Below are 20,865 nucleotides of genomic sequence, written 5' to 3'. Positions count from 1 at the left end.
AATGAAATAGTGAAGCTTACATACCGTTCTTTAATCTAGAAAAGGCATAAGACAGAAATTACTGGGAAAATCTCCTAAAGATCTTGAAAGATACACAGTTACACTGTAAAGCTAGAAGAACAGTATTAAAAATACACAAAATCAAAGTGCGGGGACACAAATTATTTCAAAACATCTGAGGACAATGTTAGAAAAGATGTAATACATTATCGCAACAGGTTTCAGGCAACATTAGTCATCTTTAGGTATTATGGGCGGCATTTGGTGATCAAATCCTCACGCATTGTCAACTAAACATAATAGAGGAAATCAGTTCAGTCGACAATGCATGAACGTTTATTCACAAAATACCCTCAAAGCTCCTGACGATGGCTGTTTTAAGGCGAAACCGGTGATGATAATGTCATAACAAATTGATTGTGTCATAAATATACGAAACTTTGTAATAATCGTCGCTTTTTCTGTAATTCCCATCCACTCAATAAGCTTTGCTGAGGATATTAACTTAATAGCTGATGGTGAAACCGTATGCAAAACATAATTTCTAAATTTTCTGCAATTATTAAGAAATATGAACTTAAAATTAATAGTCAAAACAATATGAACTTAAAATTAATAGTCAAAACTCTTACAGTAAGCAACCACAAATGATAAATCGCCTGACATCCAGATTGAGGGAAATTTTGATTTTACTCACAGTACAGATCAGATGCATCATGCAGTTTAGAAAACGACTGCAACACCTAAACGGTCTTTCAGTGAATAAACACACCTACCTGTGAACAAGTCGTTTAGTGTACAAAAGAGAAAAAAACATTCAAAATATTCAACTGGAGTGTGCTCCTGTATCGCTGCGACAACTGCTTTGACAGCTGACAGAAAGCGCTTCGAAGTGACGGTAATATAGCTTTAGAGAAGACTAAAGAGGACCAGCTACACGGAAAGATAGCCAGTTATAATGTTCTGAAAGAGAAAAATGAAGAGCGAATCCTCATAACAACCATGCAACAAAGGAAAAAGAAACTTTTGCGACATTTATTGAATTATAATAACGTTGTAATACAGATACTAGCACGGCTGATATTGGCAAACAAAACCATAGAGGGGCCAAGAAAGGAAACAGTTGAACATCTACCGGCAACGACGAAGTGCCAAAATTATCAGGAAATGAAGACAACAACAAAAGGCATGGGAGAAGTGTTTCAGCGACAAGGGTTAGCATTCAGATTTGGAACATGGTCATGCCATTCTCTTGTAAGCTCCACAACCACGACAACCATACCTATTGGTCAACTGTCATAAGAACTGTTACTTTTTAGCGACCTAACCTAACTTCAAACACCAGGGATTTGGCCACTTTTAGTTTTTTTTTATGTCACCGCTTCCTGTACCATCCGAACCCTAAAGCCGCTTTAGGTACCCTACCTTCACATTATGTTTTTGTAGATAGTAACCTGTATGTGTTGCGAGATTGTTATTTTCTGAGACATCTCTAACATATTTGACTGTGTGAATCTCAATATTCTCCTAGATAAATTGACGTTCTGTGGGATTGACAGTATAGCCGACCAAAGGATAATGTCATATCCAATGAAAAGAATCCAGAAAGTTGTACTTTGCAATTCAAGCAATAGTACTGCAATCAGTCCAAGCATATGTGCAGAAACAGAAGAAACGGTTAACAAAGTTCTTTACTGACTGGCCTCCTGCGAGTGGTCTCACGATCAGTTTTAAAAAGACACGTATACAGTTCTGCATATCTACAGGTACTGCACCAATGTTAAGTGTAACATATGGAGAGGAAATAATAAATAGGGTTGAAATTTAAAAATTCTTAGGGGTCCATATTGATGAGAATTTAAATTGGGTGAAACACATTTAGGAACTCCTAAAACAACTTAGCTCAGTTACATTTGGATTTAGAATCATTTTAAATCTTGCGGAGAGACATGCTTTGCATATTTTCATTGAATAATGTCATATTTTATAATGATCCGGGGTAACTCATCAATAAGAAAGGAAGTCTTCACCGCGCAAAAACGTGCTGTAAGAATAATATCTGGTGCTCGCCACGATCATTTTGTAGACACCTGTTTAAATAGTTGGGCATTCTGAGTACTGCTTCACAGTATATTTTTCCCTCATGAATTATGTTGAAATAATCCACTATAGTTCAAAACAAACAATAAGGTACATAATTACAATACTACAAGGAAAAATGTGATTCATTATTCAATATTAATGTTGTCTTTAGAACAAAGAGGGGTGCAAAATGCTGAAACAAAAATTTTGATAAATTACCCAGTAATGAAGTGGCAATGGCCTTGCCGCAGTGGATACACCGGTTCCCTTCAGATCACCGAAGTTAAGCGCTGTCGGGCGTGGCCGGCACTTGGATGGGTGGCCATCAAGGCCGCCATGCACTGTTGCCATTTTTCGGGGTGCACTCAGCCTCGTGATGCCAATTGAGGAGCTACTCGACCGAATAGTAGCGGCTCCATCGTAACGACCAGGAGAGCGGTGTGCCGACCACCGGTCCCTCCTATCCGCATCCCCAGTTCAGGATGACACGGCGGTCGGATGGTACCGATGGGCCACTTGTGGCCTGAAGACGGAGTGTTACCCAGTAATAAGACGTCTGACAGAGAGCAAAGTAAAACCCGATAACAAACTGGCAAAGTTGCTCTCTGACAGCTCCGTAGGGAAAAAAGCGTGTAATCGTTTGTACAAATTAATTTGCGATGTTCATGTAAAATGACTCGTTCCACATCATTACGGTCTACAGTGCAAAACGACCCATGGAATATGAAACTAACTTAAACTCTCCTACCCCAACCCCCCTCCATTTCACTCGTGTAATCCTAAAGACTGCTACACGTATCTTTGCCTTATACCGCCTTTTTCCTGATAAAAGGGCATGTGTGTTGCAAGATCGTGGAATTAATTGAACCTCTTCAACATTAAGTAGTCACACTTCAATAAACTATCGTAAAACTAGCAAATTTGTGACTGATGCATCAGTTTATGACAAGAACGCGCTCCAGCTTCTTATTTTTAAGTGTTATAACTCGGATCTACATACAATATACAGATCTGCTGCAGTGCGTTCTTGCACATTACTGTCGTTATAGACGAAAGCTGCAAGTACGTGCATTACACATGAATTGATCCAAAGCCATTTCGTTTGGAGATGCAAAAAAGTGTTCGTAGATTTCTTCGAACCTTCCTGCTACTGCCAATAACTTTGTAGAACTGACTAACTAAAGGTAAACCGATACAAATATGTTATTTGCCGGTCTTTCTGTGTAATAGTTAAATTTTAGAAAAAAATTTCTTCAGCGATTAGAAAACAAATAAAGTTATTTCCGTAGGCTGGTGAAAGCACACATGCCTGCAGAATCAAATGTGACTACTGAAATTGTCATTGTAGTAAACAAGTCTCATTAATGAAATTACGCACTTTTATGAATGGTTTAATAATGAAGAGAAAGGGATATTTCGCAGTAAGCCATTGTTTCTGAATAAAACATGCAGTTGCTGAGAATATTGATTTAAATATGTAATGTCCTCGTTTTTTCCTCTTATTCCAATGAATTTGTACATAAGTGCCTGACAGTTTGAAAGAATAACCTGTGTTACCGTATAAGTGTTTGGATGTGCTTTCTTTCTCATACAGTTCCACTGAACAGATCCGTGAGTAAGTATGGAAAACTCGTGTTTGATTATCTTGTTTAATGTAGTTCCGTCTATTCCTTCGTTCTGTTTTGTTTCAGTTATGATAGACCCATAATTATAAGGATTTTAGGAAAATTAAAAAATTTAAGTCACCAAACTGGCAAACTTTGTGATAAATGTTTTGCTCTCTGAGGATGAAATAGCATAAAACTGCGTGCGCGAACTTGTAACAAAGCTATAACTGTGTATCATACAGAAACACTGGGTCACTTCATCTTCCCGACCGATAAATTCAACTCTAAGTTCTCTGCCATACACTTCAAGTCACTATGTCATTCTGAGCGGGGGAGGGGATAACTTTGCGGCAATTAATATTCAATGTTCCTAATACTTCATTGCTAATAAAAACTTTACTGCTATCAACATTGCCGCAGGTTCGAATCCTGCCTCGGGCATGGATGTGTGTGATGTCCTTAGGTTAGTTACGTTAAATTAGTTCTAAGTTCTAGGCGACTGATGACCTCAGAAGTTAAGTCGCATAGTGCTCAGAGCCATTTTTTGCTATCAACATTAAATAATAAAGCTATAAAACGTCATATACGTGGGAATTAAACGTCATAGTACGTATTTGCATTCGACTATGTTATAAAAAGTCACCCAATTTTGCGGTACTCTAATAAATACAACCACAGTGGGCCTTTTATCAAAACGCAATACAGTTTCCTCAACGAAAGACGCTCATTAAATGACCGTTCCTTCTATCAGCAATATACATCTAACGGACTATCTATATGTAACTGAATCTAGATCAAGACAATCAGTACTTAACCATGTTCTACCTGTAAGTCCTTTCATCCTCATTTCTGCACGTCTTTGTAAATTTATATTATATTACTGGATGTGGCACGGAAAACTGGCGCCGATTAGAGTCTGCTCGCCTATCACGCATGAATTGTTGCCCACCAAGAGCAGATGCAACAAACAGACAAGCATGTAACAATTATATAATGAAAAGAAATTGATAATACAAAACTTAGTCACAACAGCTTCGAAAAAATATGTGACAAATGGCGGGCGACAGTGCGTAGTATAGTACTTAGAGCAAATTTTACGTGCACAACCCTGTTTAATTATTATACAGAGTGTTCGGAAATTCCTGTTACTTGTAGAGTGAGTACATAATACTATGAATAGCGAGCAATGTCCGGAAACGTGCCGTTTCCGCTCTACGACGGTTTCAGATCAGATTTTTAATTCATTAACTTCTGCTTGAAGTATTTAATTAGGCGTGACGCAATAAAATTATTGGGCAACAATTCGGAGGCAAACATAACGAAACATCAATTATTCACTTAAGCACATTTGTCGGAATGAACGCTTCAATATTATGTGTTTACATGATGCCAAAACAAAAAAGTACCTAACGTACTGTACGTAGGGAACAGTACTGATATGTTATAACAGCGGCTCGATGTAGCGACCATCAAGGATGTTACAGACATATTACCTACGAACCATGTTCTGGTACACATTCTCCGTTCCGCCGGCCGGAGTGGCCGTGCGGTTCTAGACGCTACAGTCTGGAGCCGAGCGACAGCTCCGGTCGCAGGTTCGAATCCTGCCTCGGGCATGGATGTGAGTGATGTCCTCAGGTTAGTTAGTTTAATTAGTTCTAAGTTCTAGGCGACTGATGACCTCAGCAGTTAAGTCGCATAGTGCTCAGAGCCATTTAAAATTCTCCGTTCCACCAGGTGTCTCTTCAGTTTCTAGTGCAGCTGCCAAAACTCGTGCCACCTGATGCTCCTCTTTCTCAAGAGTCGCGTAACTTAAACGTTGCATACGCTCCCACAGGAAGTAGTCCATAGTACACATCATCCTACCTACTGTATTGCGCACCAGGACAAGCAACACTGCGACATTTTTTCCCTCTGCAGACGTGGACGCATTACACGTCATAATTGAAACGTATTACAACGGAAACAATACGTCTCCGAACATGGGTTGCTATTCAAAATACAAAGTATTCATTCTCCTCTACAAGTCGTAGAAGTTGTAACGGGAATACACCTTGTAAATAAAATAGTATAGGGGAGAGAGGGGCATGTTGCAGCAGGGGAAATGCAACATCTGCATTTTTTCTCGAAGTATCCTATCAGGTGCTGCCATCGTGTGGGGACACTTTCAACTGCGTGTTATCCTCACTGTGATGGTCAGAGTCTGCGCGAGAAGACGTTTTTCTTTGTGTTCTCTTTCTTTGATCAAAATCGTCAGTGGTGAGTAACAGTTTACAGTTTCCAAAACGTTGTATGTATAATAAAACGTTCGGTGACAAACATTAGATTCCACAAATCATAAGTGGTTACTTTTTGTAGTTTAACAATGAAATAACTGATTTTAGTTTTAAGTCACTGATGGGGTGTTTACTTGTGATTTATGTGGCGGTGCCAAGCGGGGCATGTTGCAACAGAGTATTTTAACTTACCTCGTTCTCGGTTAGGTCGAATTTTTATGCCTGTTGGATAATGTAATGATTTTCTTTCACTTGTTCTGGTATTTTTACGTTTATTCAGTCTAAATTTATATTTTCAGGTAAAGAAAATGCGTCATTAAAAACGCAAAACAGATAAAGGTTGGTTGGACACCTTTAGATGTAACGCCGAGATCAGTCACTTTGGTTCTAGAAAATGGAAGAAAGACCGATTATTCTATCAGAAAAAGTGCAAATCAGTTTTATATTTACTCCTGTGCCCTCTCTCGATTCATCAAAAAGTAAAAGGAGACAGACGGAAATTTCTTTTGAGTACTCTAAACATAGGAAAGTGTTTTCAGACAGTCAGGAAAAAATTACTATATCTTGAGATCCAACAAAATTATGTTCGGGTTGAACAAAGAGGAAGTTCGAAAACTGAGATATTTTTGTGCAGAAGTCTTTAACAGTAAAATGCCATCATCTTGGGAACAAAAGAAAATAGCTGGGGCCGATTGGCATTCACGATTTTTGTAGAGAAACACCGATCTCTCCATCAGACAACCTGAAAGCACAAGTCTGGGAAAAATGACACCATGTATTGGAAAAAAATTTGGTGAGTTTTTCCAAAAATTAGTGGTTGTTTACTCTCGGCACACTCTTCCCCCTTCCAGAACTTGGAACGTGGATGAAAAGGGTGTAACTACCATGTTGAAGCCAAACAGGATAGCTGCACACGAAGTTGTGAAACAAGTTGGAATTGTGAGCCCTGCTGAACGGGGAGAATTGGTGACAGAAGCAGCTGCAACATGTGCACAAGGGACATTCATTCCAAATATGATTATTTTTCCAAGATAAAATTTTGAAGATCATTTTATCCGTGAAGGGGCCGTCTGGATGCATTGGTGCTGCCACCGGTTCTGGATGGATGGTGGAGCAATCTTTTGCGACATTTCTCACCATTTTATTAGACAAACCAGACCAACAAAAGATGTTCCTGCCCCTCTAAGTGTGTGCAGACTATGGACACAATTAAGACACTTCTCTCATGTCAGATATTTCAAACTGAGAAGGCCCTTATCGGTAAAATTTTGGTATGTTGCAACATGCACCATTGGTGGCGTAAATTAAAACTTTGTCTACTTTTTTTATCCTTTATTGTAGCCTCTTCTAACCGTGTAATCGGACATTTAATTTGTGATTTCTATGTGTAAAAGTATGTAGTTTCTCATTGGGATTTTCAAATTTAACCAGTTGTTGTCGTTGTGGTCTTCAGTCCAGAGACTGGTTTGATGCAGCTCTCCATGCTACTCTATCCTGTGCAAGCTTCTTCATCTCCCAATACCTACTGCAACCTACATCCTTCTGAATCTGCTTAGTGTATTCATCTCTTGGTCTCCCTCTACGATTTTGACCCTCCACGCTGCCCTCCAGTACTAAATTGGTGATCCCTTGATGCCTCAGAACATGTCCTGCCAACCGGTCCCTTCTTCTAGTCAAGTTGTGCTACAAATTTCTGTTCTCCTCAGTTCTATTCAATACCTCCTCATTAGTTATGTGATCTACCCATCTAATCTTCAGCAATCTTCTGTAGCACTACATTTCGAAAGCTTCTATTCTCTTCTTGTCCAAACTACTAATCGTCCATGTTTCACTTCCGTTCATAACTACACTCCATATAAATACTTTCAGAAGTGACTTCCTGACACTTAAATCTATACTCGATGTTATCAAATTTCTCTTCTCCAGAAACGCTTTCCTTGCCATTGCCAGTCTACATTTTATATCCTCTCTACTTCGGACATCTTCAGTTATTTTGCTCCCTAAATAGCAAAACTCGTCTACTACTTTAAGTGTCTCATTTCCTAATCTACACTCCTGAAAATTGAAATAAGAACACCGTGAATTCATTGTCCCAGGAAGGGGAAACTTTATTGACACATTCCTGGGGTCAGATACATCACATGATCACACTGACAGAACCACAGGCACATAGACACAGGCAACAGAGCATGCACAATGTCGGCACTAGTGCAATGTATATCCACCTTTCGCAGCAATGCAGGCTGCTATTCTCCCATGGAGACGATCGTAGAGATGCTGGATGTAGTCCTGTGGAACGGCTTGCCATGCCATTTCCACCTGGCGCCTCAGTTGGACCAGCGTTCGTGCTGGACGTGCAGACCGCGTGAGACGACGCTTCATCCAGTCCCAAACATGCTCAATGGGGGACAGATCCGGAGATCTTGCTGGCCAGGGTAGTTGACTTACACCTTCTAGAGCACGTTGGGTGGCACGGGATACATGCGGACGTGCATTGTCCTGTTGGAACAGCAAGTTCCCTTGCCGGTCTAGGAATGGTAGAACGATGGGTTCGATGACGGTTTGGATGTACCGTGCACTATTCAGTGTCCCCTCGACGATCACCAGTGGTGTACGGCCAGTGTAGGAGATCGCTCCCCACACCATGATGCCGGGTGTTGGCCCTGTGTGCCTCGGTCGTATGCAGTCCTGATTGTGGCGCTCACCTGCACGGCGCCAAACACGCATACGACCATCATTGGCACCAAGGCACAAGTGACTCTCATCGCTGAAGACGACACGTCTGCATTCGTCCCTCCATTCACGCCTGTCGCGACACCACTGGAGGCGGGCTGCACGATGTTGGGGCGTGAGCGGAAGACGGCCTAACGGTGTGCGGGACCGTAGCCCAGCTTCATGGAGACGGTTGCGAATGGTCCTCGCCGATACCCCAGGAGCAACAGTGTCCCTAATTTGCTGGGAAGTGGCGGTGCGGTCCCCTACGGCACTGCGTAGGATGCTACGGTCTTGGCGTGCATCCGTGCGTCGCTGCGGTCCGGTCCCAGGTCGACGGGCACGTGCACCTTCCGCCGACCACTGGCGACAACATCGATGTACTGTGGAGACCTCACACCCCACGTGTTGAGCAATTCGGCGGTACGTCCACCCGGCCTCCCGCATGCCCACTATACGCCCTCGCTCAAAGTCCGTCAACTGCACATACGGTTCACGTCCACGCTGTCGCAGCATGCTACCAGTGTTAAAGACTGCGATGGAGCTCCGTATGCCACGGCAAACTGGCTGACACTGACGGCGGCGGTGCACAAATGCTGCGCAGCTAGCGCCATTCGACGGCCAACACCGCGGTTCCTGGTGTGTCCGCTGTGCCGTGCGTGTGATCATTGCTTGTACAGCCCTCTCGCAGTGTCCGGAGCAAGTATGGTGGGTCTGACACACCGGTGTCAATGTGTTCTTTTTTCCATTTCCAGGAGTGTAATTCCCTCAGCACCACCCGACTTAATTGGACTACGTTCCATTATCCTCCATTTCTTGATGTTCACCTTATACCCTCCTTTCAAGACACTGTCCATTCCGTTCAACTGCTCTCCCAAGTCCTTTGCTGTCTCTGACAGATTTACAATGTCATCGGCGAACCTCAATTTTTTTTCATTTTTTCTCCATGGATCTTAATTCCTACTCAGAATTTTTCTTTTGTTTCCTTTACTGCATGCTCAATATACAGATTGAATAACATTGGGGAGAGGCTACAACACTGTCTCACTCCCTTCCCAACCACTGCTTCCCTTTCATGCCCCTCGACTCTTATAACTGCCACCTGGTTTCTGTACAAATTGTAAATAGCCTTTCGCTTCCTGTATTTTACCCCTGCCACCTTCAGAATTTGAAAGAGAGTATTCCAGCCAGCATTGTCAAAAGCTTTCTCTAAGTTTACAAGGGCTAGAAACTTAGGTTTACCTTTCCTTAATCTATCTTCTAAGATACGTCGTAGGGTAAGTATTTAAACAGTATATAATAAAAAAATAATAAAACTCAAAAACGTTATTTGCTGCAACTGGCTCCTCCTTCCCCCCCCCCCCCCCCCCCCAAAAAAAATAGTTATTGCTGAAATAGCTTTGATATACTCTTTTATGTAACAGTAAGTATGCCAACACAGTAAACTGTAAAGGTACTTGTTTGACGTAAGAAAGGGCCTAGATACTGCAGGAAGTAGACAGATGACAGATGATAGAGAGAGAGACTGGCGACTGACTGACCTGGGTGACCTGTGCCCAGCGGGCGGTGTCGTTGGGGCGCCACATGACGACGTAGACGAGCCTGCCGGCGTCGGCGTCAGCGCCCGCCCCTGCTCCTGCTGCTGCGCCTGCGCGCGGCGGCCGCGGCCAGCGCAGCTCGACGCCCAGCACCACCAGCAGGTCGGCCGCGCTCGTCTCGCGCACCGGCTGCAGCTGGCGCTGCTGCTGCGGAGACGCCCGGAACTCCGCGAAGAAGCGGCACGCCGCCCGGCAGCCCGGGAACTGCTCCACCGGCAACACACAACACTTCCGTATACGCCACTTCCTGCTCCTCGTACAACAAACAATTTCCAAAGACAAACACAGTCACTGATGTCATGGCATTCTTACACTGAGGTGACAAAACTCTGGTTTTCGTGTAACTGTGTTATAGCTGCCTGTCTGGTTTTGTACAAAAGTGTCTTTCTTATCTTCCCATTTTGTACTTAGCTGTTTTTTTCCCTCTATTTTCTGCTGTATGTAATGATTTATACTTGGCGATGGGGTCTGACTTTATTTGTTTTCTACATGAATGTGTGGTTTCCATACTGTTGGAGTTATTATTTTGCTATATCGTACTGAGGGATCTGTACAAATTTGTCTATGGATCTATTTGTTGGCGATTTGAAACCTTATTTTCGTATTAATAGCGTCGTCGAAGTTTTCAAAGTTTATTTCATCGATGTGGCAAGTATGACGCCGTCGTGATGACGTAGAGACACATTTTTGTTTCCGTTACAGGTTGTAAATTAAACTACCTTCTTGCAAAGATTTATGTTTGTATTAAGAACATGTATTTTGTAATGTTTGTTAATCACTTTATAATAAGCTGAAAAAGAGAGAGAAAAGAAAATATGTAGAATAAAGTTGCTGCTAGACGGCAAATTTACGATAAGCGCCCTCTGCCATAGTCTTCTTAATGTCTTCCACACTGCGATGTCTCGAGTAGGTGAATGAAGTTCAATCCTGCACTAATTTTCAAACATCTGTATAAATGGAATGACTAGTCATGTGGCTGTCTTAGTGCATGTTATTGCATAATTTCGCGGTACGTACCAAATTCATTAATTATCTCTGTTCTGTGGCACTATTTTGTAATGTACGTATTACTTACTATTTGGTTTCTGTTTGCTAGGATGATGTGATGAAAAGCTTAGGCTCGAAACTATTCATCAAGTAATAAAGAAATGTGACATTACAACTTCGACGGTTCTAAGCAGTTTTTCGCGTAATTTGGTACTCCACACTGGTGTTGATGTTATAAATTACAGAATCATGGGACTTCGTAAATATCTATTTAGTTATTCATTTATTCTGGCAACATTAAAGCCATTAGGTCTTCTCTTACATCTAACAAGGCGCTATAAATCTTATATACAAGGTGTCCCAATATAATGTACACATTTTTAGAAACTGAATATCTCGTTAATTAAAGAAGATAGAAAGGCAGTTTTTGTGGGTAATTTTGTTCCAGGATTGTAAACATGGTGTTATTGTTGGCTCAACGGAAATGTGTGCTGAAGTGTTACTGGAAAACAGAGAATGTGAGTGAGGTATGATGATGCAGGAGGGCTGAATTTGGAACACCCTCACCACCAAGGGTAACAACTGCAAAAATCTGAAATACGTTTGACATCAGAGGATCAGTACAGGATTTTTAGGTGGGACATTGCGGAAGAAAGAGATGTTCAGCACACAATGAAAGGGTTGACGCAGTGATCCAGGCATACGCACAATCCCGAAGAAGTCTGCAAGGCAATGCTCTCGTGAGATTGGGACCTGCAAATGCACTGTTCATAGAATTCAGTGGGCTCAGGAATTGAAGGCTTACATTCCAGGACTTTTCCATTCTCTTACTGAAGATGAACCCAATAGGTGAGGTGAATTTTGTGAGTGGTTCTTTAACAGATGCGAAGAAGAGCAACATTTCCACGATCTAATTCTTTGGTCAGAAGAAGTGACCTTTAAACTTCGTGGAACAATTAACTACCATAATTGTGTGTACAGGACCGGCGAGAAACCATACGTAACAGAGGAAAGACATGTTAATCTACCAGGAGTATGAGTCTTGTGTCATCCGCCTTCTGGAAGGTTAATTGGGATGTACTACTTTACACTGTCACAGGGAACTCTTACTTAGAAATGTTGCATATATTAACTCCTGATTTTAATGAATTTTTTGAAAATGAGATGCACCACATCACCTTCACATTGATGTAGGGTATTTGTCAGTTGTACATTACCTGCAAGATGGATAGGTCAAAGAGGGAATGTGGAGTTTTCAACTTGATCCCCTGATTTAACACCTCTAGACTTCTGTCTTTGGGGTACTCTCAAGAACACAGTATACACTGCAAGTCCACAAACACTGGATGATCTTGGAGACCAAATTGAGGAACCCTGTGATGCTATTCCGTTAGGAACAATACAGTTGGGATGTCGTTCTGTTGTAAGTCATTTTCGATGGTGTATTGTCGCTGAAGGGGACAACTTTGAATATTTGACACCTTTAGTTGGACCTTAAGGTACACCACAAACAGTCTACTGTATTTCTATCTCCTTTAATTAAAGAGATATTCAGTTTGAAAGAGTGTATACATTATTTTGGGACACCCTGTATGTTACATAGCGACACAGATGGCAGCAGATATCTGCTACCGACCACTGAGGCTGTCTCTTCATGAGTGGTTGTGTGGGCCTCTGATGGGACGATGTAGGCCACATCGGGATAATTGACGACGAAACTCGTGGTTCTAAGGAAAACATACCACACAGAGATTTGAATTGTATCAGCTACATCTGAAGAAGAGGCTAGTGGTCTCGAAATCAGTCATGTTACAACATAAAAATTTACTTTCATTAACTGCAGTCAATTTCATTCTCACGCTCAGCCCATCGAATGATTGCATTACCGCGGTTCCGTCAATGATGGAAAGTTTAAGAAAGGTCCTTCAGCTACCAGTTAAATGTCATGGGACAGAGCGAATGGTATCTCTTCTAGGGGCGGAAAAGAGCTGTTGCAGAAGTTAGCGAACGTTTATAATTTTTTTTAATTCTAATTTGAAAAAGAAATTTCCGAGTACGTCCACTTGGAGCACTGCATTATATTATAATGACTAATGGTGTTTGGGAAAACAGAAACAGAAGAGAATCAAAGCGTTTGACATGCTGCGCTACAGAACACTGTTGAAAAGTAGATGGACTGACAAGGTGAGGAATGAGGAGGTGCTCCACAAAATCAGCGAAGAAAGGAACATACAGAAACTCCTGACAAGACCAAACAAGATCATCAGAAGAGCACTTAACTAGAGGGAGCTAAAGAGAGTAAAAACTGTAGAAGAGAGAGACTGGAGTATATCCCGCTGGCAGAAAGATCAGTTTGCCAGTTTCCGTCAGTGGGACATCTTCAACTGGTTCCCACGTCATTCAGGATATCGTGTTGCCTATGGTCATTATCTAATAAAGCGTAAGATCATCGTACACATGGGATTCTGCACCTTTCTTTTCACTGTGTGAGAATACAGTGTCTTATATGTTGCTAGTTCCATGATTATGGATCAGAAGATGGCCATTGAACTGGCTGAGACTGGTTATCTGTGTAATAAAATTTGCGATCTAGGCAATAAAGTGTTCTAGGAGGGTACCAGACTCTCAGAAAGAAGTGAGTGCAAGTGCTAGTCTGATATGAAAATGATGGAACAGGACATGAATTCTTGGCGGGCTGCATCAGACGAACCAGAAAACTGAGGACTAGCAAATTAATAAATATGTTAAGTCTGTCAATAAATCATTCATAGTGCGACTGCAATGACAAACTTCCTACACAGATTGTACTCGAGTAAAATCTTCTCGGTGTTCAGACCGCGTGAAATCGGTATTAAATCTCGAGCTGCCGAAGGTTATCTTTATCTTCTCAGTTGGATGATTGTTCGCTGGGCACGAAGTCTGCTTCCTTTACAGTGACGTTCAAGCGTGTCTTTGGTCGGGTAATTCTATTGCCGATGTGACGTCACGTGGAGAGTTGGATTAGCATGCGCAAATGCAACCGGGGTGCGAATGAAGAATAGAGGGGAAACCGTGAGCACTCCGAGAATCTTCTACGGGTTACAACTTTCGGTTTTATTTCTTTGAAGAATCTCCGTCTCGGGTTCTCTTCTCCAGGCACTGCTAAGATTACATCTACCGCCTCTGTTCATCCTGCACACGCGAATTTCTATCGCTTCTTTTGTTACGGAATCCTAGTAGGTCGATGCGTGGAAGTCGACCTTCGTTTCTCAAAGTTGATGTTGTATTCCTTCGTAAGGCTGTGTTTCACTACCGGAAATTTCTGAATATTTCTGTATTTGGTACGTCTTCTGTGTTCAGTGCAGCGCTCAGCTACGGAGCGGATTTGTCTGCCCTATCAAATTTTAGCAGCATTCACATGCCACAGTGCACATAACAGGTATCATCTTTTCCAAGCTGTTTCTAATTGGACGAAACAAATCCTTAATTTTCCACGAACGCTGGAAAACTGAGTGTTTATCAGGTATCATCTTTTCCAAGCTGTTTCTAATTGGACGAAACAAATCCTTAATTTTCCACGAACGCTGGAAAACTGAGTGTTTATTGTAACGTATCTACAATAGCTGACAATATAAACTAATGTTGTTCCCTTCATCTCTAAATTATTTTAGGATATATTAGTATCTATACCAGCTTCACTTCACCTGTTCTGTCCAGTAACTCTCCTACCGCATAAATTTTCTTCATTAGTCTTCAGCACCGCGACTCTTACGTATGTGGTGGCAGTCTCTACTGAATCTACCCACATTATGGAACGAGCCATGTAGCGTGACTCCAGACCATCGACTATCATATTCGACTGCGTAACTGTATAGCGTCATTGTTTGTGATGAGGCTTGTAACATGTAGCGTTTTTCTGGGTTTTAGCTATGCAGCCGTAGCTATTCGCGATGCGTTAAACACCGTCGACGCCACCCAATTAGTTCCCCTGCTTGACGGAAAGATCAGCATCGGCAGGATCTTAATCCAGTTCTACACGACAGGTGGAGTTGAATTTTACCCGGACGACTCGCACAAACTCTGATGATCACGAAGAGTACGTAATCAACTCGTCATTTCATTCGAGCGCCACTGCGTTAATGAATTCGTCCACAGGCCTGGCGGTGGTAAGTTGATATGGGACCAAACTGCTTACACAGCACTTGATCTAATTTAAACAAACTTATACTTAGGACAACACATACACCCATGCCCGAGGGAGGTCTGGAACTTCCGACGGGGAGAGTCGCGCGAACCGGGGCAAGGTACCTAAGACCGCCCGGCTACACCGCAGGGTTCCAAAGACCTGGGTACAGTATGCTTGTAACGAATAATTTCCGGACCGCGACGATCGGCGAGTGCCTGCCGCTGTTGTGGTTCACAGCACCAGTTTTCCAGTGTCCGCGGGGGTGCGGACATCCTCCGGTCTGGGGGTAAACGCCGAGCCTTTCTTAATCTGGCTAACGGGTGTTGGCCTGAGCCGCCTGGGTGGTCTTCAAAGGCGAGGCTGTTTCCCATAGAGTGGCTGACGTTTCCTCGTACACTCTGAGAACAAACAGCTGAAAGTTTCGGCAGGCAGCAGCATTTCACAGTTGTAGTAAGAGCGTTAGCAGGAAATGGCCAATCGTAGTGCTACTTGCTGCCGTGGAGGCTGATTGGCTGAAACATCTGAATGTGAAAAGAATACGTTCGTTCGAGATACGGTTGCAACCGTAGGAACCACGCGAATACATTCGACGCAGGCATTCTGCCTGTTTCCGTGGCTTGTGAGTTGGCGAAAGCTTTTTGTGTGGCAGGCAATGGACGCTTGCTGCTAGGTTCAGGAAATTTTTTCGACTGGCTTCAAAGCGTTTAATAATGCTTCTGCAAAGAGATCAGCGCGCTCATGCACATAGCTTTTTGTTTTCAGTCCTGTAGCATTCTAGTTTAGGAAACAAGCACTACATTCCTGCCAGCCTTTACGTCTCAACCTTGTGAAAATTTTATACGTACTAGCGTAATTTTATCCCCTTAAGGGATTTTTCTGTAGAAATGCCGCATATATAAAGACTTGGTAATCAAAAGCGAAAGGACCCCACCACCCTTCGTTAACTTCACTTTAAAAATGTACAAATCTTCTCTCCTGCGTGCAACGATACAATCAGAAGAGTAGGTAAATGGGGGTCTTATACTATAGTTGTTGCTATAAATGACATGCGCACATTAACTTGGCTCACTTTACAGGGGAGGTGGCATAGGTAGAAATAAACATGCTGCGCTGTTGCACATATATTAATGAAACTGAGCTGCATACCAAATTCATAACCAGTAGACACATTGCAGCCACACCCTACCACGTAAATCAACGACAATTTTTCTTCATATTAAATAATTTCCGTCAGCTATAATGTTTGGGCATTGACTAGACTGTAGTTTAATAAAATAGGTGCTAATCGTCCGCAGCGACTTGTCAATTAGCAACAAAATTTGTTTATTAAAATCAATGTGACAAGTTTATCAAATCTCTCATCGTGTACACACAATCAAAATATGCCAAAGAAAACAAGACAGTGATGCGGAAACACGTGTCAGGAATAATGAAGTACTCCTTCAACTGGCATCTAATATCATTGCTTCTCCAAGAATTGCCGATCAGAAGTGGGAAGCAATGAACGTTTGACTCAGTTTCATTAATCATCATTGATCTTTTGGAAAGCACGTAACTGTCATTCATTCTTTACGTAATGAGACACTAAGTCACTCACGTATTTTTTCATGTTTAGCACGACACATTTCGAGATTTTCTAATTATCATGATCAAGTATTTACATTAGTATTTTTATATTGTGCTGCCTGTCTTGCACTTTAGTCGTCGCAGGTACTGTGTCTCCTCCACTATGCGGAAAACAAACACACACACAAATCACCACTCAGCACAGTTTGTAAAATTTCACACTGTGAGTGTGTTTTTCTCTAGAATGTGGGAGGCACAATATGGAACATTACAAACTCAAAAAGATGACACAGTAAAGTACAAGAGAGGCACAACATACATACATACAGCACAATAAATAATTATGGAAACGATTTCACTTGACAACGAGAATAAATTCTTGAAATGCGTAGTGCCAAACATGAAAATAATACTATCGGATGGACCGTTTCATTATGTAAACGTGAAGAATTTAACCAACGCAAAGAGAGCAAAGTATCTCGCTACATGTGGTAAAAAAAAAAAAAAACACGCGAAACATGCATTCGAGTGAACCCAAATGGTTCTGACGGTCTAAACTACTGTGAAGCTCCACGTATGCGGCAGAGACAGTTTGAAAGCGACTTCACAAGATTGTGACACTTTTCTGGAACGAGCCTAATGTCGTGGAGCTGTAGTCAGCCCACGATATCAAGCACTTGGTTGGTGGCCCTTCTAGGGTGCAGGAGGTGAATTTGAGCCTTCCGGGGAGGAGGTGGTGTGGAGGTGTATTTCGGAAGTTTGCAGTCAGGAGCAGATAAACATGTTTTCGTGTGTGGGAGGTTCAGAAAGTGTTGGAAAGTGCGTTCCCTTTCGCACGCGTGAGAAGTGTTTTAATTATTGCTGGTTTCCGAGATAGGTGTTGAAGTAAGCGAGCGAACACTGACTGCTTAGTAAGACACCACATAAGAGACTGTGGAACAACTGAGTACCGGAACGCGTCATGTACAGCACGACGTGTACTTGGAGATGGTTATCAGAAGAGTTCTGTACGTCTTTATCCTCTTTGACTTTAGACATGCTCCTGCGTTGTTTTCAGAAGAGAAGGAAGAGACAACTTGGTGCCGGTGTGGTGGCTGATTGCGATGTTTTCTGTGCAGTCCAGTGTCCGGGCAAGTGAGCTTTTGAAGGGACATTTCTTCAAGACAGTGAATAGTGGTTAAGAGGAAGGGAGTCTTTTATCCTTATATGTGAAACGTATTCGCAGTGCCAATATGGGCAACCATCAGCTGTGTGATGGAATGGCAACAATACACATTTGTGCCGGATCGGGACTCGAACCCGGATATCTCGCTTATTGCAAGCGGTCGCCTCACCATTTTGCTATTCGAACACGAATCACGGCCATACCCCAAATTCCATGTATCTACAACCTGTACTCGAAGATCATGTATATTCCGGTACAGTGGAGACATTTTACTTGAAAGTCGCTCTCCCAGTGTCGGCGGATAAATACGACACTGCAGCGCCTAGAAATTAGCCATGTCCGCCACCAAACCTTTCAGAGGTTGTATACGGAGCAATATGTCGCGTGATTTGTGTAGCTCATCGCACGGCAGTAAGAGTTCGTGGACTTTGGCCGAAGGCACGAGGGGCTTCACCAGACGCTACAGAAGCTCCGAAACATCGGACTAGGAAGAGCGTTTTGGGGTGACACACAACAGTGGTCTCTTAAATATTTCACACAGCACTTTATAGGCTCTGTGAGGTACAGTTTGGTTAAGTATAAAGAAAAACAAGTTGACTTCAAAAAACAAGTTGATCTACCCTCAGCGGTCACAGCCAATATTTCAGATCCTTACATTTTGCTGATGACACTGTACTGTTTGCCACAAATACAGGTACACTTAAGCGAAAATAAGAACCTCATCGAGCAAGCTTAAAAGCAGGCCTGAAAATCCATTACCATATCACAGAAACAATTATTAACCAGCTTATCAAAAAACTGTACGAATTAACTGTGAAGGTGTACAACCAGAAGACGAAAGAAGGAAGATTAGGGTTTAAAATCATTTCGATATCAAGGTCATTAGGGACAGAGCCAAAGCTTGGATCGATTCAAGGATGAGGGAACCTTCCTAGTATTTGGGATTTAGGGAAATCACGGTAAACGTAAATTTCTCACTACTGAGTCCTAGTGATATACACGTAGTAGGTGGTATAGAAGTTAAAGAGTCTTTAATACGAAGAGAAGTTGTCAAATACCGGCTGAGACCTCTCATTTTACGACGTCAGAGTGCCTGCACACTGCTGAGGTTCGACCACAGAAAATAGGTACAAAGAGTTCGTACCACACAGCTGTTCTGTAACTCTAGTTTTATGCAGTCCATCTTATGTCTTGTAATATCTTACTATATATAACATCCTATTGTCTGCTTATACGGTTCGTCATGTTTAATTACATCGTGTCTATTGGACATCTACCCTTTCCATCGTTCGCACGGTGTACGCAGTTTCATCAGTAAAAGTGTGGTGCAGGCAGGTATAAGATACTTACGCATGACGTCTTCTCAGAACACATGCTGCTCCAGATCGACCAATTGGCGTGCAACATCTCGCAGTTTTGCCAGCACTGAAACAGAAAAGACAAAATACTATAACTCGCAGATACTTCATAGAGTTTAAATATAGCTTTTTTATTCGCCTGCTCATGTTATTTATCTTATAGCTCCTATGCCAGCAATTTGCATCTGTAACTACTTGAATAAATAAATATCGTAACACAGACACATTTTCCGCCATTGCTCCTGTTCACTGAGTGAATATACACTCCACCTGAAGAGTAAAGAAAGGCAAATTTACAATCTGTCTGAACTGAGTGAATACACATTCAACCTGAAGAGTAAAGAAAGGAAAATTTACAATGTCTGTTCGACTGGGATGCTCTTTGACCATGCATACGCCATTTGCCCCTTACACAACGTCCCTGGAAAATAGAAATAAAGATTTCAAAACATGTGTTAGTGGCTAATCTCAAAAAAGTCCCAATATGATGTTTTACAATTCCCAGAGCACCTCTGTGAAACAGTCTCAGGGTTAGCTTTTAGCACGATCCATTTCCTTCCCCGTTCATTTCGAGCGTGTCTTCTATCCATAATGGCCTTGATGTCGACAAGGCGTTAATCCCTAATATTCCTTCTTTCAGTTTCTGTTTCGTACTTGACAGCACTTGTCTAGCTTTTTTCGATTGCGGTCATCTATAAAGCTTCCATTAGCACGCCTCAGCCATTGTTTCATCACTTGTTACGACACGTTTCACTAATAACGTTGGTTAGGTGTATAAGTTCGTGGCGTTTTTTGAGTAAGGATAATAAACATGGCACAGTCAAGTCGCTTAAATATCTGGGCATAACGCTGCAAAGCGATAAGAAGTGGCAGGAGCATGTGAAAACTGTGGTAGAGAAGGCGAAAGGTCGACTTAGCTTTATTCAGAGAATTTTAGGAAAGAGTGGTTCACCTGTAAAAGAGACCGCATAAAGTGTAAGTAGCCTGTTTATATATCTGTATGTTGGTAGCACGCTAGACTGCATTAATGTTACTTACTGCGCTCTGCGCCCTCGCTAAGAAACTCTGTGACGGTTCGGTCTCGCAGTTAGAAGTTAATAGTGAGCAATGTTGGAGGTCAGCAGTGTTAGCACGAGTGGATGGTTTGGACGAGTGTCCTTCGTGGAGATTTAGTATTGGTTGGACATGGGTCATAAAATGATGATGGATGTATTTGCTAATGTCTGGGAAATGGTATTATTGACGATTATATAATTTTTGGAACTGGATGTCACTTGATTAAGGTAAAATCTGCTAAATACATTGTTTGCTCTGCAACAAAATCTTTTCTTTGCTAACCACATACCTTT

General features: G+C 42.1%; 1 protein-coding gene and 1 pseudogene across 1 annotated transcript in view; one reads left to right on the top strand and one right to left on the bottom strand.

Annotated features, from left to right (window-relative positions):
• Nucleotides 1–20,865, bottom strand: part of LOC124622021 — a 271,005-nt gene that overhangs the window by 38,306 nt on the left and 211,834 nt on the right. The window contains exons 3-4 of the mRNA XM_047147575.1: nucleotides 19,509–19,583; nucleotides 10,219–10,479 (exon numbers count right to left, since the gene is read on the bottom strand). Coding sequence (XP_047003531.1) covers nucleotides 10,219–10,479; nucleotides 19,509–19,583 — 336 coding nt within the window. The remainder of the gene's footprint in view (nucleotides 1–10,218; nucleotides 10,480–19,508; nucleotides 19,584–20,865) is intronic.
• LOC124623529 lies at nucleotides 2,315–2,432 on the top strand (annotated as a pseudogene).

This window comes from Schistocerca americana, chromosome 7 (assembly GCF_021461395.2).
Source record: "Schistocerca americana isolate TAMUIC-IGC-003095 chromosome 7, iqSchAmer2.1, whole genome shotgun sequence".
In the NCBI taxonomy this organism is placed as follows: domain Eukaryota; kingdom Metazoa; phylum Arthropoda; class Insecta; order Orthoptera; family Acrididae; genus Schistocerca; species Schistocerca americana.
Note: the sequence above shows the minus strand (reverse complement) of the source record. Positions and strands in the feature narration are given on the sequence as shown.